The 27,815-nt window shown below is 43.9% G+C and overlaps 1 protein-coding gene across 1 annotated transcript in view; it reads left to right on the plus strand.

Moving 5' to 3' along the window:
- Positions 1-27,815, plus strand: part of MAML2 (mastermind like transcriptional coactivator 2) — a gene marked incomplete at both ends in the record, with an annotated part of 218,356 nt that overhangs the window by 121,504 nt on the left and 69,037 nt on the right. The window contains one exon of the mRNA XM_082013905.1: positions 26,230-27,690. Coding sequence (XP_081870031.1) covers positions 26,230-27,690 — 1,461 coding nt within the window. The remainder of the gene's footprint in view (positions 1-26,229; positions 27,691-27,815) is intronic.

The raw sequence follows: 27,815 nt of genomic DNA on the forward strand, positions 1-27,815 counted from the left end.
CTGGCTTATGAAATGTTTGGGTTTATAACCAACCTATAGACATTATAAAAAGTCATCCTGAGCAGTGTTTATGTCCTTTCTTGTTTCTTACAGTCAGTCAGTCAGAATTTCAAATACACCAAAAAAACCTACTCATTGTGCTCTTAAATAGCATTAGAATTGCCATTTTGCCATTTTACTATTATGAAACATTGGACTCCAGCAATGTAATGCCCATTAGATCATCCAGTTCAGCTCCGATCCGTGTCAGATTGTTCTCTACAAATATTTTCCTCGTACGAGGTCTTGCATTCAGTTTACTACGTTGTAGACTTTCCACTGCTTCCCTTGGAAAAGAGTGGATCAAGAATACTAGGAAACATCAAATCACATTGAATATGTCATTCCAGACTGTAAACAAACAAAGCTAAAAATAAGTTGAGGACCATGTACAGTGGAAAACTTCCACTTCCAAAACAACTACCAAACAGCTCTTCTAACAGAGCCCTTGCATATCCTTGTACAGTTGTAGGTTTTTTTTGTCCGAGATTTTTATTGAAAATATAAGGCGAGAAAGAACATGCTAGAAGCTCAGAATAGTGGTTTCTCTTGGAGAGACAGAAAATGAAGCAGACTTGTAGTTCTGCTGCTTGTTTACATGTCATCCTCCCTTATTGGCAAATAATTATAAGCAGAATCAAATGATAGATATCTGCTGTGCTGAATTCCACTGCTCTGATTTAGTTACACTAAGCATGGAGGTTTTGAGTCTGATTTTTAAAACTGTCAGGCGCCAAATGGCATGCTTCACATTAGCCCGCAGTTCTGTACCTAATTTGCATTCAGTTATGCAAATTAAACATTTGACTTGAGTAATCACACACAAATCAGCATGTCTGATCATTTGCACACATGCTTATTCACTTCATTTGCTCAGATAAAATATATACTCAAACTCAGTAGACAGCTTAGTTCCTAACCATTTTAGTAACCCGCTTCAGTATTTCTGAGGCTGATAATATTGTTTCTTAATAGGGCAGCTGCAAGCAGTTAATAATATAGGCATCCTCTAATAAAATTCCCCTTGTGCATTTTTGCATGCCTTTAGAATCTGCTAGTGATGGACATAAGGTTGCCTGAATGCGTGCGGAGTCAAATGCATGGAAGTTTGCTAAAGCTGACCTTCAGTTGAATTGTTGGCTGTTGGTATGCTGAAAGCAAGTAGGAAAAAATAACCCTGAGGACTAGTTAAGAATGTTTGTAGAACATAACCTGGTTTGGACAGCTTAAGCAAAAAGTGCAACTACACATATGCTAGTTAGAAATGTGCAAATTTAGCATTTTCCTGCAGTAAAATAAGCAAAAAGCAAAATTACTTCTGTACCTAAATATTCATTCTGTCAGTAGCATTCCTCTGTTCCAGGAGGTTGCAATAATATGGATTGCTATCTGATGAAAGAAGATCAGCTTTTGGAAGAAATGTGAAATTATTCAGCAAGTGAAGCAGAAAGTGGGGGTTCAAAATATTTCAAATACATTCAGTTCTTCAGGGAAAAGTGGCTGTTGGCACTGGCACAGAAAACTGCCTTGATACACTAATGCTCAACAAATATCTTGTCTATGAAAAATGCATTTGATAAGCAGGGTCTTTCGAAATTAAGATGGTTTTATTATTTCTTTGTGTGCAAAATTGGAATGTAACCGGTTCCTGTAAATTAGATAAATAAGCAGTTTAGGAATTAATCCTAAAAAAAGATCCAAAGAAAATACTACTATTCTCCTGAGGTCGCCATAGGGCATACTGCAGCTGCCCGCTCAGGTGGTGCAGTACTGAAGCTGCCTGCCTGCATGGTGGACTCTGAAGGACTACGAAGGCTGTTTGCCGTAGGTGGACCATGTCTTGGCTTACGTACAAAACCATGCAGGTAGATGAGGAAGGCTGGAACGTATTAACTGAAAGGTGCTCTGGACTGAGCTGAATTACAGAAAGTTGAAGTCTCTCCTAAGCTGTAACAGTGCTGGGATCTCTGCTTCTCTGTATACCCTGGGATGCTTTGCGGCACATTCATAAGCCTTTGGTAGCCAAGGAAATGGGCTCTCAGGAGCATCGGCTGTTGATTTCAGGCACCATCTTTAGAAAAACTATCTGCATCCCTCTTGGTCAGGTACATTAAGTCCACAGTGGTCAAGATGGCCTGATTCTGGCCAAAATAACCCATGGTCAGGAGACAAGCTGCCGAGGTCTATGTCAGGCATCTTCACTCACAAATGGACTCTTGCCGGTCCAAGGCGGTCATGGCAGTGACAGACAGCCCAGGAAACAGTGCTATCTCCCCAGCACCCATCCACGCCATGCCACTCACCCACATGGAGAGTCTGAGGCTGCAGTAGTCTAAATGAATATTTAGAAGGCCTCATATGATAAAAAACATAGTGTATGAAGCATACCTGCAAGGCGGTTTTCACTGGCAGCAGCCACGCGGGCCCTGAGCGTTGCTTGACTTCGAGGAGGCTGTGAGGCTGCCCGGCGAGAGGCATGGCCCGGGACCTCAGACTAAACAGCCCCTTCACAAACAATGCGGGCGAGAGATAAGTTTTGCTTTGTTTTGGCCCCCACATTAATTGCGATTAAAAATAGAGCCCTCAGCAGCAACAGGGAGCAAAACAACTGCGGCATTGTTAGCTTTATCAGGAGAAACAGGGAGCACGAAGGATGAAAACATGAGGTTAGTGGCGGGACCAGGTCTAGAAAAATGATGTCAGGTCCCAGGACTGGGTCGGGCCAGACCACCCGTCCCCTGCTGGGTCAATCTACATGCTCATTTTTAGTGCAGAACAATAATATGTTTTCGTCCATGCTTTGCATTTAACCTGTCAGTATTTAGTGTCTGGAGATGACAAACCTGTTCTTAGATCATCTGTTCCCTGCTTCTAGTTCAGGATTACACAACTACAACTAAATCATTTGGTGTTCTCAAAACTTAAGCACTGGAAATATAATCTCAGCCCCACTGGGGTTTCCAATAACAACATGTCCATCAGTTTCACCCAAGGGAAAGAACATTCCAGCTTATTCTGAAAGTCATGGTTGAGTTGATCTCTAAAAGGTGAAGGCTACAGCACCGTGGGTTCAGCCTCGGACTTGTGTAAGGAGATGCTTCTGACAGACCAACACTTAGGTTTTCTAGCAGTTTGTTTCAATGTTACGATGGATAAATTTGGGCTTAGTGATGAGAGAGGAGTTTGGAAGCTTCCTTTGAAACTGTATGGATCAGAATCACCCGTGTCTGCAGAAACAGATCCCTTCATTAACATTCATTAGTGTTTGTTATATTAAACCAGCACCCAATGATCTCTACCACATGAAAGCTCCATTCTCCCAGCTGTTATATGAACATATATATAACAAATGACATTTGCCAGAATGCCAGAAGACGTGAGACCTTAAAAAATTTCTTGTATTCCTTCCCAATGTATTTTCTAAATGCTCACCCCCAAGCTAAGAGCAGTTTGAGATGAACAGAGCTAGCAAAAAAAAGAGATTTTTCATTTCATTTCATACACACATAAAAATGTTGTGATTTAAATCTCAGAGCAAGCACGAATAAGAAGTCTGGACTGGCTAAGACCAAATGTTTGTCCGGTTCTCTGTGTGGTCCCTCTTAGTGGGCATCAGCACAGGAGCACAATAACCAGATAAGCATACGTCAGCCTTGCCCAGGATGCTCTCCCAGCTTCCAGCCATCTTTGGCTAAACATCAATAAATGGTGTATTTGCATTTAATAGCTTGAATGGATTTTTCTTCAATGAATTTATCCAATTGCTTTCTGCACCCATTTAAACTTACAGCATGTATGACATCTTTCTAAAAATAGCTCCATAGCTGTGCCTCACATAAGGACCTCCTTGTCTGCTTTTACCTTGCCACGTGCTCATTTTACATGAGATGTCCTCCAACTCTTGCATTGGAAGATTCATCAATGTCTGTTCACCTACTCCATGCAACATGTTTTATACATTTGCATCATATTCGCCCCTCAATTTTTCCTTTCCTGGGCTGAAAAATCTTAGTCCATTTAACTGGTTCCTCTATGGAAGCTGTTTTTTCCCTTTGACTGTCCTTTTTGCCCTTCTCTGTATATTTTTCTTTCTGTTATGTTCTTTTTGAGACAGGGGTTGGGTTTAAACAGTGCCAGCATGATGTGTCTTTGCTTTGCTCTCTATTCCTTTGCTGGCATTCGGCTTGCTGTCTGAGCACTTGCACTTCTGAGCACTGAGATGGTGTTTACAGCACTGTCTATTCTGACCTTGAGATCTCATTCCCAAGCAGTAAGACTGAGTTTAGGGCCCATCACTGTAGGTAAAGAGTCTTTCCTATGTGCTGGATTTTATATTTGTCTATATTGAATTTCATCTGCTCTTCTATTACCTAGCTGCTGGTAATCTCCCTTCACTGTGAAAACTTATAATTTGCTCTTACCCTTCTGTTCTGCCTTTTAGCCAATGTGAAGAGCTTCCTTCTTACCCCACATCAGCTTAGTTTCTTTAAACATCTCTAACAAGTGATCTTGCTGAGCGCCTTTGGGCACCAGCTTTCCAGTTAAGCTATGTCAGCTGAATTCCTCTTGTTCATCTTGGCTTGTTATCTCCTTCAAAAAACCTTACTAGAGTTGTGAAGTACAGTTTTCCTTTACAAAAGCTGATCTGGACTTCTCCGGTACATCGTATTTATCCAGGTGTCACCTAAAGCGATTCTTTAGAATTTTTTTATATATACATTTTGCCTGGTATAAACATTTTCCCTAGAACCTTTTTAAAAATAGGTGCCATATTTGCCACCTTCTAGTTTTCTGATGCCAAGATCATTTTCAGCCAAAAGCTACTCACTATAGTTAGCAGTTCAGCTGAATCAAAATAAAAGCAGAAAAAATATAGATTTTTTGGTTTCCTGGAAAAGAGTTTAATTTTGCGAGATTCTGAATGACCTGGCATTTTAGTTTGCTGCTAATGTCAACTCATAACATTTAGTGATTATCTGCTAGTTTATCTTTCCACTACTTGACAAATATTTTGATAAAGGACACTTAGCTAGTCAGAGAGTAGAGATGCTGACCTGTGCTGAGGGCACTGGGAAACCTGAAACAAAATGATGAAGACAAAAAGGAACAGTAAACCTGAAACAAAGTTAAATAAAAACTAGCATAAAATAGAAAACTTGGAAAGAGGCAAAATAAAGCACTCGATTTTATTTTGAGTCATTCTCAACATTTTTCCATTTCAAAGAGGTTGCTTTTCTCAGTGAAAACACAACTTTGTCGTAAATGTTTCTAGCACTGTTAGAACTAAGCTTGTAAGAAAGTGTGTTCAGCAGTATCTGTTACTCATCGGGGATGTTGTATATTTAAACTGACGTAGGACTGCACTACAGAGGCTGGAAACGTTAAATAACGTGCAAGTTTGTGTTTCCTTATGAACGTAATTGCCTGACCTCTGCAGCAGATGCAATTTGCCAAGATTTTCTTAACAAAGGCAGTGACCTTAGTTTACTACACTGTATGAATGTATTCAAGCTCTGGCACTGGCGTATGCTGCATTCCCTTTTTTTCCTCTGCAGTTTTGCCTATTGTTTAATTCACTCTATTTACCCAAGGCCCAAAAGAACCGGCACAAACTACCTGCTCCACCACACATATTGATTAGGCTGATATTGAATTACAGTTCCTTATTTTCAGAAGTTTTGTCGGTGTGCAATCCTGCAGAGTGTTGTTTATGAAATAAGGCTGTTACAAGGTCAGGGGACTAGCAGCCCCATGGGTCGGTAAATAGCATTGCAGACCATATACTGTTAATTATTTAACATGTCTTTATATGAGTGATTTGAACTGAACTGTCTCATCTTTCACAGCTAAATAGTGAAGATGACTCAAAAGCTTTTATGGCCTAAATCATCCAGGGTAATTTACCTCTGAAAATGGAGACGCTAAAGAAACAGAAAAAGAAGCTGGGTTTCTTACAGATTTGAGTCATTGTCCCTTTACGTTCCCTTTTATTACCAACCACGGTGCACCCAGCTCCTTTCCTGTGTCCTACAATGCCCTCACCAGGCAAAAGATAGATGCCAGCTGGCTCAATTTGTGACTGTGCCAGCCTCTGATGAACAAATATATCTGGGTTCAACCAGTGCCTCCCTTGTCTGTGCCTCAGGTTGGATGTTCTCCTCCTCCCAGCCACTAGTTTTCATGCAATGTGTAAGAGCTTTGCTCCTCTGAGACTCCTGCCAGTCTGCCAAATCTGACTGGAATTGGCTCAGTGTTGCCAGGCAGAGGAGGGAAACGCAAAAACCCTGAGCAACCAGAACTCCAGTGGCATGGTCCTCTTCCATGCTTATTGTCTCTGGAAATCCAATGTCCCCTGTGCCAATCATCCAGCCAGGAACATGCTATTTTGATATAACCATCATACATAAAAGTAGACCATAACATGGGTGCATCCTGCAAAGGTTCACTAATGACAAACTTCTTCACATATGAGCTGCCCTTTAAAACTTGAGGGCAGTGAAGACCTGGCTGCACAATGCAGCGAAACAACTTCTCTGGGCCTGCCATCCTTTAATTCCTTTGCTTCATTCACTCTTTCTTTATTTCTCCGGGATCTTGCTGCAGAACTCTTCCTTCGATGTTTCATGTTCTCCGGTATTCCTCAGACTAAATTGTACACTGTTACTCTTCCCTTTCTCATTCTCTCAGATGGGTCATTCCCTTCTTTTTCCATGACCTTTAGATTGTTCCTTTTCTTTCCTTGTCCAACCTTCCCATCATCTTCATTTTTCTCTCTGCTTTTCTACCCCTGTCATGTTTCCTTCTCATCCTTATCTCCCTGCTTCATCATTTACTTCTATTCTCTGTCCCCTGTTCCTCTGTGCTATCTTCAGCTTGAATTGCACCATGCCTACATGAACTCATGCCTTCTAAAATGCATGTCAACCATACTGGTCAGAAAGGGAAGCAGAGGCAAGCAGGACTGCTCGAGTGGGCACCTTGTAACTCAGCCTCAGATCTTCCAGGGGAGTTTAGACAGCTGCTCGGCTTTCACACTTAATCCCCATTGATTTTGAGTAGGATTTAGGGGCCTAAATCACTCTGAGTCTCTGGTCCCAGGTCAGCAACATTGTCCATCCTGCATCACAGCCCCTTAGCGAGACCCACCAATGCAGTCTCACAAAACTGAAGCTATTGATGACAGAAGTTGCCGGTGTATGTGACAACTTTTCGCCGTGCTCACATCACCTGCTTCCTAATTAAATCGCAGTTGTGCCGATTGGCGGGATGTACTTACGCCTGAAACCATGATAAAAAGCTACTGGGGGAAGAGGCCCAGAGGGGAAAAGGACAGAGCAGTATGGAAACCTAGGCACTGTGGTGAGGTAGGACTGCCAGTTTGTGGATTGCCCAACTTCACCAGGTTCTGAGGAGAATTAAGTGTCTATGCACATTCTTCTCCCTTTTGCTCTCTCTAAAGCTACAGCAAGGAGAACTGAAGGAAACTGTGAGTAGGAAGGCATATTTTCCAGTCCCCTTTGTAGGAACGACCCACTTAACAGATGATACAATCAGGGTATTTACTCTTTTTTTTGCTGCTTCCAGTAAGGGATGTTCAAAAGCAAAATTCATTGAGATGCCCAGTGTCCAAATCGGCCGGCACAAAGGAGCTAATCTTTGTCCTCGGCAATCCTATTTGTTCAGGTGCAAAGCTAGTGCCTGCAGTAGCTACCAATCTAAATACAGATGCAGGGGCCTAAAAAAAGAAAAAAAAAAAAAGAGAGAAAGAAAGAAGGCCATTTCAGACAAGCCATAGTGAGCCCAAGCAAGTTTCAAGTAAATTAATTGTGGAACAACACAGTGTACGATTTTGGCCTCCTAAAATGGAACATATTCCTTATAAAATGGGCATGCTGTGCAGCTCTCTGACATTTCCAAGTGAAACAATAGGACCACTAGAATGGAAAGTCTGCAGGAACGGCAGACAAGGAAAGGAAGTTTAGGTTGAACAAAGGTTTTGTTCATTTTTACAGCCCCTAGAGGAAGAGCAGTGCTGTACAGAAGCTGTTAATGATGGGCTGGATTGGACGGCCAAAGCCAGTGCCAAGATCTAAATGTGTTTTTACTCCAAACCCAGCTGTCCAGATACCCTACAGAATTTCCAGCTGGTGCGAACCCCACAGGCTTCTTGGACCAGCAAAAAAAAAAAAAATGGGTGGGGGGCAATCCTGGTTTGCATGCCACCTTCTCTCTTGATAAATGCAATTCACTTGCATGGGATAGCAAATCATTAAGCTTTGTCTGACAAACTTGCGAGTTGAGCTAAACTCTTGGGTTGTAGGAAGGAACTGTGCTGTGCTGAGGGCTTGCTCAGGTAACTATGGCAACCCTGCTTCTCCGTTAGGCTTTGAACGAACTGTTCTTAAGTGAAAACAGCTTCAGCCTACCATCGCTGTTTAATAAATAATCTGCCAGCAGAGGAGAATTCAGGTTCGGAGAAGCTGTGTTTCCTTTCAACTAAGAGCTGGAAAATGCAAAAGTAAAATTCACCAAAACCCCAAAGCCGTTTGCAGAATTTCCATGACACAACTTTGTTCCTCGGGCATGTAAACAAATCCCTCAGGCACACCCTCAGGGCTCGGCAGAGGGGTACAGGGCTCAGGGACCCACTCCTTGCCGCCAGTTTCCCAGCAGGTAAACGCAGGATGGGAGCTCAGAAACTTCTTTTGCTCGTAATCCACCCGTTGTGCTTGAAGTAATTTCTAAGCTGTATGTCATCTTTTTAGATCTATATAAGCAAAGTGAGATGTTTCTTTGTATAAGGCAATGGGGGAGAAGAAAGGAGAGAAACCTTTGAAATTTGTCATTCAGGACCGGCAGGGTAAGATTCAACCTGCGTAGTTCTGTGATATGTCAAAGTGCATCGAGGTCAGAAAATAACACTGCACAGTTCCTGAGTGGGAATGATGTTTACAGGATTTTCTTTTACAAGTTTGGATTCTGCCAGGGACATTACATGAGAACTTACAATTTGTTCTTTATAACTAAGAGCCGTTTTGAATAGTAGCCAGGCAGTCTGGGCCAGGTTCTTCTTTTAGGCTCTGATGTAGCAAGGACCAGCCTCATGGCCCAATATGAGCTTTCTGTTGACTTCAGTCGGAGTTGGTTTAATTGAGCGTCTCACAGACATAACGGTGGGCCACCTTGGTCAACGACGGCCTCGTTTCTCCTGCCTCTTTCCTCAGTAGGGTGAAGGAGAGATGGCCAAAGCAGCACGGCTTCACCCTGCTGCTCGAGCTTGTCCACATGTTTTGAAGCCTGAGGCATCTCTTCCAGCACATTTTGTACATGGCTGTATGACCTCTCCTTCACAAGGTACAGTGGGCATCACAACATATCCAGAAGTGTTGCCAGATGAATGGGGCCAGCTGAGTACCTTCCACCGAGAGAGAACAGGTCTTACAGATACCTACCAAGTTGTAAGGTATCTTTTAGATCTAAGGTATCTTTTGACCTACCTCAGCCCAGTCTCCTGACCAGCAAGGAGAGCTCTTACCCCACCTGTGACCTCCTTTCCCTCAATCCATGGGCATGCTCTCTGCAAGGCAAGCAAAGGCACTAAGGGCCACAGTGTGCCCTTTCTTCCCTGCCTGCCCTCTCACTGTGTGAATCCCATCCAAGTTTGCCTGCCAATATCCACTGGTCTCTGCCAGCATAAACTGTGGCAAAGGGCCACAGGGGCTGCAATTCCACTTCTGCAGAGAGGAACAATAAGAGATCAGTTAGGTCCAGAAAACATATGGAAGTGGCAAAAATGGAGGCATGACCAAAGCAAAGACCTACAGAAATTGTACTGGTACGGCCCCTCCAAGACACTACAGAACCATACCTTCCCCAGCTCCACAGCCTGGGTGGAGGACAGCGGTTCGGACCCTCTGAACGCAGGCGTCCATTGGGCTGCAGGGTCCAACTACGTCAAGGAGAGCCACCTACCTCAGCTTTGTCCATTGGGCGTCAAGACACTGAAGCCATTATGAGTGCCAGGCAGGAATGGGACCTGGTCACCACCCCAGGGCAAGCCGGGGCGATGCCAGGATGAGTGGGATGGCTGAGGAAATGGAAGGAATTGTGTTCCCGCCTCAAAACCCCAAATTTGGAAGACAACTTCCACCCTGTCACCTCTCTGTTTTCTCAGGATCTGCTGGATCCTGAGCTGAAGATTAAGGCTTGGAGGCTCATAGACATTATCTTGTTATTGTCTATGAGGCTGGGATGTGAAGTCATTAAAAATAACTCCTCTTGCCACTACCCAAATAACTCAGTAGGGTTGAGTGACCGTAACCCGATTTGGCCTTTTGTCATTCTGAGTGCTGCTATTACAAGGCTGCAGTTTCATGATTTGTGGAGAGCAAATTCCCCTCTAAACAAAGGCCAAACCAGAGCCAGAGCCTGGTGCACATCTCCGAGAGAGCAGGGTGTGGTGGCCATGCCCGGGTCCTCTCTGAGCTGATGCAGCCCCGAAACCACCACGTTGTTTGAGGGCTCTGTCACTGGGCATGGCTGAGCATCTTCCACCAGGAGACTCACCTGGAGTGAAGAAGTGAAGGTTTATCACTGCAACCTATCAACATCTGAGCAAAGTGTACCTCTGTAGGTGAGAAAAAGTTTCCAGTCCTGATTGAAAAGAGGGGGAGGAAAGGGAGAGAGGTTCAGAGCTGAAGAATCCTAACGTTTAGATGTCTTAATTAAAGGTAAACTTTTGCTTTGGGGTGGCTGTGGTTAGAGCAGCAGGCAGAGACCTGACAGCACAGGCTCAACAGAGAGAAAAAAGGCTCTTTCTTTTTTTTTTTTTTTTTTTTTTTTTTTGCCAGGCATTCACTTTGGCCTCAGTCTGAAATGGCTTTGAAATTGCAGACACCTTCATGTAAATGTTCTTAATAAAGAAAAAAAAGTCCTCTGTGGGACATTTGTAATCCTTCTGATTTAGATGTTTTAATAATGTGCGAGTTTATCTTGGAAGATGGTGGCTGACCTGGAATTAAAAGTATGGCTCTGCCAACGTAAGACTAAGAGCCCAGACAGAAGACTTAAATATAATAGTATAATATGTGTCTGTATATATATGTACACACACATACATACACATATATATGTATGTGCTATATAAACACATCTTTAAATAATCATAAACTCTCTTTAAAAATTATTTCAGCCAAAATTAAGGTATAGACAACATCTGATTGGCTCAGACAGTACAGAGTGGTGCCCCATGATATATTCATTTCCTATTCTGGTGTGGTTAATTGGGTATTTCAATTTAATTACCATAGTCAATAGCACTTTCAGTTGAGTGTCTTAAGTGTTCATTTAATTTACTGTAGATTTAATAAGGCAGCGGTTGTATGTTAAAGCTGTTAACCATCTGGATGGGCTGCAAAGCCCATCTCTTCTCTTGGGTAGCTGGGGCCTGATCCAAGACACACTGATGTCTACAACAGTCTTTCTGTTGACTTCAGGAGCGTTAGACCTGGACTCCTCAGGGAGCAAGGAGGTGGGCAAATGCCTTTGGCTGTGGGCTTCCTGGCTGGGGTGTGTGAGGGAGGTTATTTTAAGGTGCCGTTTCTTTTCTGTGGGCAATTTCATAAAGCAGTAATGGCAGGAAGAGCAACCCATGACTCGGGGCTTGGTAATTGTGAACTATAAGACTGATCCTTATGGGTTAGGATTTAAGGTGAAATTTGAAGAGGCTTCTCATAGCTTGGGTAAGGAGGCCATGAGCTGGGTCACACCTAGGAAAAATTAAAATAAACACACTGATTTGACTAGCCTCAAGCAACTGAAAGATCTATTTTACCCTTGTCACAAGGTCTGGCAGAGCTGCTCATCCTCTCTCCACCTCCTGTGAGTCACTAGCTCATGCCATGGGTCAGGAAATATGCAGATCTGCAGGTTTTGAGATCACTAACGTACCGCGGTGCAAAAAGAGGCAACCAGCAGATATCAGCATTGTCTCTCTTGATTTCAGGGGCTCTCTTAAATGCGGGCATGATCATAGGGTCTGGACTTTCTGACCTGGAGACCTGCCCATCCTACCTTCCTGCACAGTCCTACTTGCTAAGTAGGCTTTGGTAAAATGGTAAAATAACACAGTATTGGATGTTTTAGATATATGCTAGTGCCTAAAGATACCAGCAGGTGGTGGAGGGGATTTCCAGGAACGTCTGATTCAGGAGTGGACAAACATTATGTGTACTGATATCATCATGACACAGACCACATGCCTTGGATGGATGAGAAGATCTAGGGAAAGAAGAGGGGGTTTTAGGCTGAGGATGAGTAGCCCGGTTCCATGGCTCTGCCATGGGACAAGCAGGAGGAGGGTGTTTTGGGGATCCTGGAGTAACCTGTCAGCGCAGGCCATGGTGACCCCATTGCTTGCCTCTTACTCCAGTCAACGACTGGTTTTATCCAGCAACCCCCAGCCACATAAAGCCAGTTATATGATGTTGTCCAGACCCAGGGCCATAGCTGGCTGGCTGGTGAGCTGCAGGTTCTCTGGGGCTGCGGACTCCCATGCCCCCCAGGCTTGAAGCCAGGTTGCTTTTAAAAACGAGCAGCAGAAGCGTCGGCCGGAACAGGACTCCAGCACATGAAATCGAGTGGAGGGAAATTCTTCTGCTGCAGAAAGTAGGCAAAAGGCAACTGGAGATGAATAGGCTGCCTGACAGTTGGCAGACACGCAGACTGTCTGCCATAGATGGTAATATAGGCACTGCAACTATTATGGCATCTGAAGTCAAAAAAGCAATAAAAAGCTTTAACCTCTGCTACCCGGGAAAACAAACAGTGGCTTCAGATGCAGTTGGTGGAGAGAAGTCTTTGCGATGCTTGTGACAGGCAAATAGTCTAGAAAGCTCTGCCACGCTGTGTTTGGGAATAAGGTCTAGGAATGCCTGGGTTCGTGCTTTATTTGTACTAGTTACACAGCCAGTTTTAAAAATTATATTACTGCTGTTATTATAACGATATTGCTATCACTACTGTTATTTTCTTAACACAGCAAGGGAGCCTGGACAGCCGCTCTTTATTTCTTACGTGAATGCAAACGGCGTTTAGATTTTTGTGGAGATCAGACACCAGACACATTCCTACATTCTTGTCCGATGTTCAATATTTTTCCATGAGTCAAGGAGAACAAGAATGGGCATATTGTGTAAATGCAAAACTCTGCCTTTTTAAACTGACACGATGTATTTCAGCCCTGCCTTTTTGTCTCTCTCCTCCGAGCAGGGGCTTTTCAGCCTGCCAGATTTTGTTACCTACTATCTTTGAAAACAGAGGGAGGGAAAAGCCCTTGTTAATTCATTGTCCCAGCTACCTAGCAGTGCTGTATCCTGAAGGACTGCTGGGGTTTTTTTTTTCTCTTCTGAGATGTTGAAGAGCTGTTGCTTTCCTGCCAGCTCCATTGTGCTCCCTTAGTGAAAGCCTGCAACACGAGAGGCACTTTAAAAAGAAGCGAGGAGTCTGTTGCAATAGGCATCCAACAAAAGTTCCTACTGCAATCTGCACTTCCAGTAAATGCTGGTTCATAATCCAGATTTCAGGCTCCTGGGCTGGTTCTTAATAAAACACTGGTACAGGTCAGTGTAGCTGCATCTGTTTACAGCAACAGAAAATTTGGCTCACCATTGCATCGGGCTTCAGTACAGTTTCACAGGGAAGGACATGTATGCAGACAAATAGCAGCGTATATGGGGTCCCTGGAATTCGATTTCCACTTCAGGAACGTGGCAGAACACTTTGCCACCTCTGTTTTTTAAAGTGCATGTGAAAGGTGCCTGACTGATCACCTAAAGACTTAACTCATCCATGCCTGCCAGAGCAACAGCTGCTCTGGAGACTGGTCAGATTTGGTCCGTGTCCCAAGCAAGGTGTCATGGCTTGCCTTTCCAAAGGCTTCTCCTAAGTACAGACCACCATAGACAGAAGTCTGTGTGCAAACAAAGCAAGATCTCTTTGAATTTTTGCAGATATTTTAATATGCTATAAAATGCATATTCCCACATAATAAACGAGAATAAATATGTATCTACCAAAGCAAGTCTAGTCTAAGTAATATGCAAGCAGAGTTTCACTGAAGTGCTTTGATAACCCTGACTTTTTTTGTTGGTCTTTCTGAAAGTGGAAAGTTGGTGAGTGCCCTCTGAGCACATCTGACCCAGGGCTTCACAGCTAGGGCTTATGAAAGAAAGGGGAGCGTCCAAAGGGCAAGAGGAACTAATTAGCACCAAGAATGATGTGGTCATTTGTCCAGTAGGAACCAGTCAGCTACCTCTAGAGTGTCATATACAGCAGTTTGCTGTGCAGCCCTTCAACTGTAATGATTTCTGTCACCATTAACTGGTGCTGTAAAGGTGAAAGGTTTCACGTTAGTTATCAAAATGGATAATTATTTTTTATCCAGTCTAGTATTTTCTAAAGTATCTTGGGATCCATATTTTGACACCTAAATAGATGTCTGCTTTTCCAAGGTGCTGAATGTGCATCGGTGTCTTTTGGAACTTAGCTGGAAAACAGGGCTCGTTATTAATGTGTTTGACAGTGTCTGAATGCATGAGGAGTATTTTTCAGAAAAATACATGGAGATAAAGTCCTTGCATTGGAACCTTATAGTCAAGGAGAGAGAGACAAAGTCCATCAAAGTCCATTTAAAGACTTGGATATCTCAACGGACTTTAGATCCATTTAGATCCAGGGTTTAAGGAAAAGCATCATTTAGCAAGTCAGATCCATCTGATGCAGAATCAGTTTGCTTGGTCAACCCTTTGATTGTTTATGATTTCATTTAAAAGCTACTGATCTGATGCTTTCCTTGAAGGAATCTGCATAGAAATAGAGATTGACATTTCTCACATGCATTGTCATTTATAGCTTTCATTTCCTCCTCCTCCCTCATCATATATATCATTGACTTGTCTCCAAGTAAAATTTATACATTTCCTCCATTCACTCTACATTCAAAGTTTTTCCAGTTACATACCATATTTGTCTTAGAAAAGAACAACAAAAAGATGAGAGGCAAGGAACACAAGGTGCTAACTAGACGTAAGGAAAAAAAGGGGAGATGGATTGGGGCCCAGAGAGGTTGTGGAGTCTTCATCCTTGGATGTGTTCAACACTTGCCTGGACAATGTCCTGAGCAACCTGATGTACCTTTGAAGGTAGCCCTGCTTTCAGCATGATATCCAGAGGTCTCTTCACAGCTACATCATTTTGTAATCCTAAAGCTCTTCTAAGGAACTCTCCACTAAGACCCTTGCCACAAGACTTTTATTTTCTTTTTGTGAATAATGTGGTAAATGGACAAGTAGCAAATGAACTCTCTTTCTACTGTGTTAGTGGTCTGCAGAGGGTTTCGACTGCATGACTCTTGGTGAGGACTTAGTCCAAGTGACGGGACTCCCCGATCCAAGTCAGCAGAGCAGCTGAACAGTTCTGCTTCTGGCCACATCTGGTACATTGTCGAGGCGTAGGTTACAAAAGTGATGCAGCACTGATGCAACAAAGCTCTGTTGTAGTTGAGGGATCCTTAGAGTCCTTGGCTGAGCCGTTTTCACTGTGTAGCCAAATGAACGCTGTTTGTTGTGATGGTTGTGGTACCCATGTGCAATCTTGCAGGAGTGTGTCCCCTTGTCACAATGTGTTGTGGAAGGAGAGGCTATTCTACTCAGTCATTGCCAAACAGAGTATTTTTCTCATTTTGAATTCTCAAAGCGAGGGGTAACAATTGGCTCTAGAAACAGGCCTGAGGCTGCTGTGGAGGAAAAGATGACTTTGAGAACATCTGTGATCTTTGAGAGGCCTAGAACTGCTCATTTTTCAGTGCTGTTTCTATTTGGATGAATTCACTCAACAAGTGATTGGTGCACATAGGAAATAAGTCATATAGGAAGCATCAAGTGTAATGAATCCATTTCTGTCCCATTCACTGAAAACTATCCTACTGGCCAAAAATACCTGAAAGTATTGTGGTGACCCTTCGTGGTTTACCACCACAGGAGTTGTAATGCATAGCTGGTTCCTGTCCAGAACTACCAAGAGCATCTTCATCAGCTGTTTAGCATCCCATCGTGTCTCATGGGACTCAGTGATGAGTCTAGGGCCAATGATCTCCTTGAAGAAAGCTGTAGTCACGATCACGGCATTTAGTACAAAGGCTCCTAGGAGACTAGATGGCTGCAGAGACGTGAATGTCCACAGCAGGGGATTGCACTGATGGTTTTAGTCACTGGCATTGCTGCTCCAAGCCATAAACCACAGTGTGTGGTCAGCAGCAGGGCTTTGCTTCAGAGGGGCAGGACAAAGGAGCTGAAAACTTGCAGTGTGCAAATTGGGTCACCTCACCACTGGGGAGGTTTGCAAGTCCCGCCTTGGCACTGTCTCCTTGAGTGTCTCCTCAGTCCATCTGAGTGTTGCTGAGGGCACTGCCGTTGAGCCTGTCTCCCACAGACAGGCCAAGGCATGGCTCTCACATTTTCTGCACCAGATTTGGTCTTCAGATACTCTTCCTACCTATTCAGTGACCAATGTAACACCGTTCAGTGTTACTTTTTAAACCATAAGATGATGGCATATGGTGCAGAATCAACAGCTCTTGTGACACATGAACCCTATTGCTACATCATATCCTTTTTCCAAAGCAAATCTTTTGTAAAAGCCAAGTTTTGCTAGATGCTCTGTGCTATCAAATATTGTCTTTGTTAATCAGAGAGAAAAACAAAGCCAGAAAACTTATTTTCACTTTCTTCAGAGACATTTCCATGCATTTGACTTGTCTACTTGTGCAAACGTCTTTCACTCATCCTCTCCACTCCACTTGTCATTTCTCACATTCCTTTTAAGCATGATCTTGTAAACTTTTCAGTACCTGAATGGTTGGGTTGGTTTTTTTTTTATCTTACAGGTGCCTTTTTCTTGCCTTGGACTGCTCCTGGTCCCCTCTATCCACACTGACCTTTTCCAGCTCCTAGAGCATTCCTTCCTTGGTGGTTGCTTTGTTTCCAAACCTTTCCATTCACCCTCTTTAGCCATTTTCTTGGGTTTGGATTCTTTCAAACTTCTCATAAAATATCACAATATGGTACTCAAAGAAAGACCAAATAATGAAAAGTCACCTGAATAGCAACATGTGCTAGTCCAAGACTACAAGGCATTCAGGGTTCCTGTAACCTGCTAATGATCTTCCATTGTCTCAGGCTGATTTTTACTATTCATTCTTGTTCTGTCATTCTGTCTGTGTTTTCAGGGTAAAACTGAAACTCAGGAGTACAATTAGTAGTAAATATTTAGATACTGGTCAAGTGACTCGAATTTGTACAGTTTTCTTCCAGACTTCTAAAGTGTTGGAAATAAAGGAGTTGTGAAATATGGCCAGACATGTGTCCTTTCTAAAGTCTTGCAGCATCTCATCAATAAAAAAGTTAAATATATTAGGGGAAGGTTCATGATCACCTTGATAGGCCTTCAAAAACCACCACTCCTCTCGCTTACCTCTTCCTCCTCTGCCCACTGACAACTGTAGTCAGTCCCCATGAACCGTAGGCTGGTTTGAATCTTGATGTTTAATATTTCATATCCCCTTCTGAATATTTTATCATGACCTTTCATAAATCAGCATCTTCCCATTTCCAAACAAATGCCCAGCCCCTCTTTAGATCTTGCTGAGCTCTGGATCTGTCATGTAGTTCCTCAGAGTCTATCCATATTGGAAGAAAAAGTTTATCATTTCATTGGGATTTAATTTACTGCTGTTCAAGTTTGCTAATTACCCTCTTGATCTGCAGTTAACATGTTAGACTCTTATTATATAAACTTTCATAATTTTCTCTTTTATTTGTCCCTTCTGTTGTCCATTCTCTTCATAGGAGTATCTTCAAAACTCTTAAATTGTTGTAACTTGCCTCCAAAATCCTCTAAATTTTTGCCTGTTCTGCTCATATAGGTCAGTCTCTTGGTGGGATGCACTTGGCCTGTCCTGACATTGCATGTTTAAGCTGAAGAGTTTGAAAATGGCTATTAAGTACTGCTTTTAGTTTATGTCCTTCTCAATGAGATGAATGTGCACGATGGGGAGGGGCAGGTAGAAGATGCTAATACAGGTTAAATCCAGCCATCAAGCAAGTGCAGCAACCTTGCTAGAGATGTTCTCTTAACCACAGGCCTGGATTTGGTCATAAATATCACTTTTCCACTGAAGTTTTTGATAGAGGATCAGGACTTCTTCCTCCTAACAAGAAGCCATTTTGCCAGTTGCTCATTAAGAGTCCGGTTGAAGCAGTGATGGAAGGCAGTTCTCGTTCAAGCAGGCCCTTCTGTTCCTGGCTGATAGAGTCTGATGCTGGAAGCACGACTGGGTAATATGCTGAAGGGATCTTTTTTTTCCAATTGATAAGTCATGACTGTGTCTCCTGTGAACTGTAATTTACCCTGCAGAAGACCTCAAGGCCAAACAGTTGGCGTGAGTGTCGTGTGTGGTGCATTGATTTGCAGGAAGAGAGAAACAGTTTAAATATTTCCTTATTTTCTAAGGATGGATGGATGGTTGCTGTCTTCCTCCATTGATTGAACTTTTGATACTGAGTGTTACAGAGGAGACAGGTGCTTAAACAGGTAATGTGTGGGCATGGATATGTGCTCTAATGAAGCTACAAAGACTTCACAATTTGGAAGTGATGCTAGGCAGAAAACCAGGACCAGACTGCTCTCAGCAGTATTTCCTTAGGTGAAATCTGCTATGCTATTGATCTCTAAAAGGCAAATCAAATAACAGCAGACACATTTTTAAGGATTAAGAGCTTCCTGTGCAAGACGGTATGTGTTTTTAATACTTTAAGCTGACTTATGAAACTGGTAAACAATGTGGAGGGTGGTGTTGGATGACCTCTTTTACATGCCTGATCATCCTGTCAACATTTATAATGCATTTGATATTTCCTTCTCATCAGGATAGGATCAGTTAAGCAGTTGCATTTCCCAAAGCTCAGGTTGCATTATGCTTTGTTCCACATTTCATGGTAATAAATGTTGACATAAATTTCTGCAGATTTCACATAAAGTGATTGTTAATTTATTCATGGTTGAAAAGGATCTTAAAAAAAAAAAAAGAACAGAAGAGACTTCTCTAGAAGACAAATACACAACTTGCAGGATAAGAAATACAGATCTTTCATGCCTATTTGTTTTGCACACAGTAATGACTGCTACATTCTGATTAGCAATCTTGACCTAGTTAAAGTGCCATTGTTTCTCTATGTTCCTATTCTTCTAAAAGACTGTGGCTAGACATGATATTTTATAATCTATCAGATGTAAAATCTGCATTGAAAATGTAATTATTGTGCTTCAGCAACTTGGACCAAAGCCCAAGATGTTGTATGTCTAGGCAGTACACTGTGAATAATATGGATGCATTTTTAGGTTGGTATGTTTAGTTGGCAAGATACATAATTTTTCCATAAGCGAAGGTAAATTGTGAGATTTCTAACATACTGATTACTATTCCAGCCTTGTTCCCAGCTAATGAGAATTAAGTGGATACTTGTCAGCCAAGGAGCATCCTTATTTGTTACTATAAATTCAGTTTTATTGGCCCTTATTACAGTAAACAGGGAGAAAAACTTGTGTTACCTCTCAGTCAGCATTATTATTGACAGCTTATGTCTAAGGATCAACCAGAGCTAGGACACCAGTGCAAGAGGCCCTGTATAGACATTGAGTCTCTTCCCAAAGAGCCTGTGATCAGAAAGACAGGGATGGGTGGTGGGAAGGTTTGGGATATGTACAGCCAAAATCTTATGGCAGCAAACCTTGCTCCTTGTGACCAGAGTGGTCTCAGGAGCGGATTAGCTAAACGGGAGAGGAGTGAGGCAGAGCGGAGGTGTGCTGGCTTGAGCTGCCACCCTCACCGACAATGTGGGGCTGAAGGCACCTGCTCCTCCTCCTCACCGCTCAGAGAGAGCAGCTGGTCCCCTTCCTGCAGACACACTCGGTGCGGGTGGCCTGTAGAAGCATGAAGAGGAGGAGGCACCTGGGGCTGAGCCTGTGCAAACCAGGCTGGAGTGAGAAACAGCATCTGCTACTCTTGCACAGCTCTTTGTAACCATGGTAGGACCGCCTTGACCCTACCATGGTGCTGTGTGGTGCTGCGAGGACACACCAGCTCTCGGCGCTGCTCCCCATCGCACTGGGTGCCCATGGCCCCGGCTCTGTCACTCAGTCCTGCATGAAAAATTAATGTTGTTTCCCAGATCAGCATCATGCAGGTTGAACTTTCTCAACTTGGAGTTCTGAAGTCTCTCTGAAGACAACTGTCACAATTGCCTTCTCAGCCATGTCAGGTAGAAGTTGCAAATGAAGACAAAAGATTAAAAATAAATACCCTCTTGCTGTGCAGAGAAAGTGTAGAGCAGAGGGGCTGGGGAGAGGTGCTCAGAAGAAGGCCATGCCATCGAGATTTTCAGGAGAGGCGTCAGGGTGAACCTGCTGCCCTGCATGGGGGAAAGAGTGGGAATGGCCAGAGCTGCAAGATTTCAGGAGATGCGTAGAAAGAGCGGTCGTGGGAGCCCTTTTGCCTGATCGTGTAAAATGTGTCCGTAGTGAGAAAGAGGCTCTGAAGGCACGTGTGCGATTGCGGCCTTAGGACCCGTGATGGCCTTGGAGGTGGCAGCTTGGGGCATCCTTGCACCAACCCCGGGGTACTTAGTGGCTCCGCAGCTGACCATGGTGTTAGCCACCAAAACCAGTGCGTCTGCATGAAGGGGTGAGAAAACAAGGAAAGGGGCACCTGGTCCTCCCGCGTGCCGGGGGGATGCCCGCAACGAGGAGGCTCTGCGCTGGGGAACCCCACGCCCTGCCCGGAGGGATGATCCCTGGCTCAGCTCACCTCCAGACAGTGCAGGAGGTGGCACTGCACACAGCTGGCAGCAAACACTGCAAACACCGTTTTGGGAAGGAGACCTGTTGTTATTCAGGATCGGGCCCTAAATCCTGGGGATGGCTTGCTGGGTTCAGCTCTGGGATGCAAAGATGCTTTGACAGCATAAATAAGAAGTAGCATTCAGCATGTTTTTCTCCTTTGGAATGAATTCCTTTTTTTTTTTTTTTGGCCACTTTCATTGTTTGAATATTTTCTGTATTTTTCATGTAATTCCTTTACCCCTTACCCTCCCCAGATACACGAAGGATTTTGTTTACCGTGCAGCCATAGATACAGTCAGCACACATTGTGAGAACGTCTAGAAAGTCCAAAAGGGACCTTTTAAAGTGGATTTGTCTGCTGCTTCTATATTAAAAGCATAAAATCCAAAGCTTCTCTTTTAACATCAGAAGTATTACTCCATGCGAATCGCTAATGCTGCCGCTTCACAAAGTGTGGTAATCACTTGGGCTTAAGATAGCAGCACGTTATGAGTTTCATCCTCATCGCTCCACCACACAAGCTGAGCACACTGCAAACCTTCATAGGAAAATAAGAGAGGTGGGAGAACAAAGGTTGTAGGACATTTTTGGCTAATAAACATTAGTGGAATATTAAAACTATAACAGTCTGTAATTTTCTCCATAGTTTGCTTGGAACATTTTGGTGTTTTGGCCCAGTCTTAAGTGTCTAGCTATAAACATTTTGAGGTGACAGTCAGACTTGTTACTAACATCTCTGTACAAGGCCAAGGATGGGTTAAATTTTTTTTTGAGAATCTGGGAAATGAATTTTTTTGGAGATCTGCAGGCACTGTGGAGATACTCGGGCAAGTCAGAGGGACAGGCTGTGTTTTACGTGTCCTGAGAGCTGTGAAACTCAAGGTTGCTGGATAGTTAACCTAGGATTTCTCTCAAGCGCTGTGCTCCTACACATTGTTATATGAAGTAAGAAACAAATTTTAAAGGAACCATAGAAACATAGAATCATTAAGGTTGGAAAAGAACTTTAAGAGTCCAACTGAAGAAGCTGCATGAAGCGCACAAAAAATAAGACTTTCAATGAAGGTGAAACCAGATAGTTCTTATCTGCCACAGACAAATTCTTTTCTTGGACGTAATGGACAGTCCATGTGGAAAGGTGGATGCACATGGGTAATGTCAGAAATGGATCAAAGATGTGATAAAAATACTGTTAAATATGGACACTTAGGAGAAAACAATCTCTAAAATTTCTCATTGACAAATTGTGCTTTTGCACCAAAGAAGTTCTTGTTTCCAGTTTCTGAAAAAGCTTTTGAGCCAGAAAAAAAAAAAAAAAAATTCAGTAAAATCCTCTAGTTTTACATTAAGTAAAAAATTTCAACCAAGAGAAAGGTAAAGCAAAAGCCTTTTTCCTTTTTTTTTGCCAAAAGAGAAATTATTTGATACCAGATTTTGATGAGCCCTAATCATTATCTTGGTGGAGCTCCTGCTGATCTGGCCTGATGTCAGGGAGCGTTAGAGAAGAGAGTCAGAATAAGTATTAAATGGAAAGTACTTGTCCCTCTGTACAGGACGTGGTGTCACGCTGGGTTGTTTAGACCAAGTCACCTCTAGAGTTTGCCCTCCGCTATGAACAGTTTATCCAGTAACAGCCCGGTGCTATCTTGCAAACGTGATCTCCAGAGGCTTAGCCCATGCCGTTCTAACTTCAGAAAATCAGTGCACCCAGCACTACCTCGCTGTAAGCGCCTGAACGCGCGCTGACTCACCAGAGCCTGCTCAGCAAAAGGTCTTACAATAACGCGGGCTGCCAGGAAACGCACGTACTCCCTGACGGTTCATACAGTGCTGCCCACCTACCTGTGGGATGGAGCTGTGCATGGAGGGCTTCCTCCTCGCCCGCCTGCTGCCACGCCACTCATTTCCCATCACAGAGCCTTTCAGTATTACGCTGTTCAAGCAGTTTGCGATGCGTAGTCGTCAGCCCGTTTGATCTGAGGAACGTGCCTGTGCATTGTAGGAACTTTTGCTTTACGCTTACTGACCCAAATCAATCCTGGCTTGCAAATGGGAAGAGAAGGAGCTTGAAATCTGGCAAGCTCTTTTTTTACCCTCTGAAGAGTCTGTGCTTTGCTTGGGGAAAAAGGGCTCGAGTACTCCCAGTAGTTGAAAAAAACGATTGCTAGAAAACTGCAAAGATCTGAGTGATCGAACTCTGGTCTGCTCCCCTGTGGAAATAAACCAGGACCAACGCTCAGGCAGCAGTGCCCCGTAGAAGGCAGCGTTCAGATGAAACAGCAAGACGGAGAGACTTGTGATGGACACCGCTGCTCTCGCTGAGCTAACACCGACTGGTCCCCCATGAGCCGCCCTGACACGTAACTGATAACAGCTTGGTGCAAGGAGGGAGAAGAGGCTTCATCCCCATGGGCTGCTCACGTCCTTCCCATGCCCTCGCCCTCTGCATCCCGAAGTCACGGTGGGGGTGAAATCGGGATCTTTCCAGCAGCCTTTCAGTGAAGTCCCCTGAGAGTCCCCTGCACCTTTACAGCCTCACTCGCTCTCGTTTCTGCTTTAAGGTGGGGACGTCTGTTGACCAAGGTGTTGTCCGCATTCAGAGGGCAGTGCCTGCAAGGCTTTGGGGAGATGCAATAAGCCAGCAGTTGCTACTTCTTCTTTAGAAATGCATAGTGCGCGTTTTGGTGGGCACTTTAGCACAGCAGATGTCATGAAACCAAGAATTCTCCAGCCCATGTCAAAGGGTGGAGCACTTGGTTAAGGGCTGTGTCTAGAGATCGTGGTGCTCTCCCTGGCTCTGCTGCTGACTCGTGCGTGCCACCGGGCAAACCGCTTCACAGCTCACCCATATCTGCTAGCAGCTAGTTCAAATGCAGAAGAAAAGCAGCGGCTACACGCAGCACAGTGCAACACCTGCATTTTTGATTGTATCAGAAAGCCTGGTGCAGGTGCTCTGAAAATGTGAAGACATTTTAACCAGTTCCCTCTGCTTCAAAATGTCAGGCAAAAGCAAAATTAACTCAGAAAGGCATATTAACCACATGAAGCATACACATATGCAGAGGATATATTATTCATTATCTGCTCGGCCTTTCTGTCAGCAACACATCTGAAAGCAAAACATGCTGCCAAGTCATGTATTCTGATGACCCAGGGACTTCCCCATTTCCCAGGAAGATGAATTTTGGGGCACAAGAATGATTTCTAATAAATACACTGACAGCAAAGATGATGGTAAAAGGAAATGCAGCTTACTCTTTTTGTGCAAAGGAAAGTACAGTGACTCATGTGTCGGAAGGAACACACTAACCAAAGACAGTCCGTGCTTTTTGCAAGTGACCCCCCAAAACTCTCCCCGCTGAGGGACACCTAACGACAATTAGTTACCCTTGAAGGCACAAGGTCTGTGGACTTGTACAACTAGGCACCAATACATCTGTCCTTATGAAATGAAAATATGAATCTGTGATTCAAAAGCTATGCTGGAAACTTAACTTGAGATATCAGATGAGATTTTTGGTGTTAGAGAGAGAAATTACAGGCTTTATTTTTAAGGGCTAAACTCAGTGACCTGCTGATGCAATGGAAGGATGGGTGGGTACAGAGGAAATACGTATTTGTCAGCTGAGCTCTTCCCAAGCAACTCACTGGTTTTCACACCAGAACGAAAGTGTTCACACCTGGAGTTGTCTGGGAAGAGCTCTTACCTATAGCTAAGCCTGAAGTTGAGGGAAATGGTGGCCACAACAGAGTATTACATGCCCATGGACTTCTGTACATGAAACAGCATGATACAAATAATGTGATTGGAAGATCTCATAAATCATCCTTCCTCACTTAACTGGAGAATTAGAATTCTCAGTGTCCCCTCTGCCCATCAGAGCCTCCCAAGGTGCCATAGTTTGTACAGGCGCCATTTTCTCACTGGCACACACAGGTATTTGTCAGATGGCATTGTCCTGTTGCCTCCGAGGCCGGTGCACTTCTGCCTAGGTGCAGAAAGGCAGAAGATGAGCCATGTTTCCCTGCGGAGTTTCCTGACGTGGCTCGCAGATGAAACAGGGGCAAGTGTGCATGCCGACTGAGGGCTGCGTGCGTGCGTGTGTGTTGACTGCTTGGTGTGTGCAACATAGTGTACAGAGCTAAAGATATGACAGCTGCACTTGTTTAAAAGTGATCTATTCTTTTATGAACCCTTTTCAAAGCAACTCTACTTGAGGGTGTCTGCACCTTGAGGGCATATGCACCAAGTCTGAACTTTTCAGCTCATGGGACTACATCTTTGTTTTGTGTGCATGAGGTGGGAATTTGTGTGTACAACCATGACAAATGAGTGTAGATCAGGTGGACAGAGACATGAACCTCTTTTCCTTCAGTAGGCCCACAGGGCTTTGTGAGAAGATGAAAGTATTGCTGTAAATATTCAAGGAAAATGAAAAAGAGTTACAGTTCTCAGAGCAGTGTTGCATGGACTGAGTGTTTTATAGCAGACATTTCAGGACATAAACAATTAGGGTTTAATGTATTAATATACATCTCTGGAAAATAATCCAGCAGCACATCATGGGCCAGACCCTTGGCTGACATAAGCTGACATGACTCCAGTGGCTTCACTTTCAGTTTTGAACAAGTTAACATCCAACATCTTTAATTATACACATCTCTAGCTGGTATAAACCTATGGGAGATCAGGATGCCTGGATCTTGTGTTTGCCATTAAAATGTCTCCTAGGACCTTTGGACTCTACAGCACTCAGAAATGGTCTTTTGGATCACATACTAAAATCATGAGAGTGAAATCTTGCAGCACTACACAGGCACAAGGGTAGACTTCATGACTGCATTAGTCTCTGCTATCTAAAAATACCTTAGGTCTGTCTGACACCGTTAGATGGGAGCAAATCTGGGGTAGATATGCCCTAGGCTTTGCCAGCTACAGCTCTGACCACCTCCCTCTACTCACAATCCATGGAGGAAAGGGGACCTGTGATCAATGGGAGGCAGCAGTGCTCGAAAAATGCTGGTGGCCACAAGGACAGGGGTGGTGGTGGCAGAGAGATGTCTCACAACATATTTTCCTACAGTTCTACATAGTTTCATCGGCTGAGAAAAACCAGATAGCTTTCTGTACTAAGCAATGCTTACTGCCTGTTGCCTTTCAAGATCTTTCTAGCAAATAGACTACAGATGGTTTCTTTGTCGTCTAATGATTATTTTTGTCTCTGCTTCTTTCAGCTCCAAGGCTCCTTGAAGAGAAAGTTGGTGGTAAATCTGTCGCCTGTCAACAACAAGAGGCCCAATGGGGTTTCAGAGAGCTCTTTCCTTGACATTAAGAGGTTAAGAGTGGGTGATAATATCTCAGTGGGACAAGGCGGACAACATGTTAACAATTGCCAAAGCCAGTCAATGTCAGGAGCTATGTCTGTGGGGCAAGGATCACAAAGAAAGGCCAGCAACCTACCAAACAATACACATGCTAGTGGGAATGGCATGTTTAATATGACTTTGAAAGAGGTAAAGAAAGAACCAGGAGAAACAATGTCCTGCAGCAAACACTTAGATGGCCAGACGTCCCATGAGAATGTGTTTCCTAACAGATATGGGGAAGAGTCATGGGAACAAATGATGGATTTGGAGCTTCAGGAACTATTTAATGAACTGACTAACATATCAGTGCCACCAATGAGTGATCTTGAGCTAGAGAATATGATAAATGCCACGATAAAACAAGACGAGCCATTCAACATTGACCTTGGGCAGCAGAGCCAGAGGGGCCCTGTGAGATCGCTGCAGATGGATAAGATGGTGATAAAAAGTGAATATGCACCAGGCATGAATCAGGCTTCTGTGGGCTCCCCACAGATGAGGCCTTCTTCTACAGGTCCAGCCTTCACTATGGCCACCACTGCCATGTCCACCTCTTCACCCATCCCTTCGGTGCCTCAGAGTCAAACACAGGTATCACAGGTTTCTTCTGCATCCAGTCGGCCATTGCCTAACTGGCAGGAGGTGTCTCATGCACAGCAGCTCAAACAGATTGCAGCCAACCGGCAGCAGCATGCCTTGATTCAGCAGCAACAGCAGCAGCAGCAGAACCAGACAGCCAACTGGTCCACTCTGTCTCCATCAGGACCTTCCCCTGGACCCTTCGTGCAAGAGAAAATCCCCAGTCCTTCTTTTCGCCAGCAGCAGTTCAGCCCACAAAGCTCAGCAATGCTTGGGGTACCAGTGAATGGAAACCAGTCAAAAGGGATGAATAACTATGTTTATAAACCAACCACTCCCCAGAGCAATCCCATGGACATAATCATGCAGCAGAAGCCTCAGGACCTCAACAGAAACTTTATGAACAGCGCTCAGCCACCACTAGAGCAGCATCATGGCAACACAAAGCCTTTGTTTCACTTTAACTCAGAGCAAACAAACCAGCAGATGCCTTCAGTTTTGGGTTCCCAAAACAAGCCTGCCCTTCTGCACTACACGCAGCAGGCACAGGGTTCAGCCCCCGTGCAACAGCCACAGCAACAGCAGCAGCAACAGCCACAGCCGCAACCTGCTCAGCCTCTCCCGAACCAGTCTCTTCAGAGGCCACCTAATGTACCTCTAGCAATGCAGCAAAAAATGATGCTTCAGAAAATGCAGCAAAATCAGCAAATCTCAGGTTTGCAGTATCCAGTCTCACAGCAGCATAGACAGGTAAGGCAAATTCCTTCTTATGTGTTATGGAATCATCCTGGTCTGAGCAGTAAAGGCTTATCCACCCTGGCCTCATTCCTCCAGGAGATGCGTACTGGTGGCAGACAATGACCATCTCAGCACAT

The sequence above is a fragment of the Phaethon aethereus genome (genome assembly GCF_964289735.1).
Source record: "Phaethon aethereus genome assembly, chromosome: 1".
Lineage (NCBI taxonomy): Eukaryota > Metazoa > Chordata > Aves > Phaethontiformes > Phaethontidae > Phaethon > Phaethon aethereus.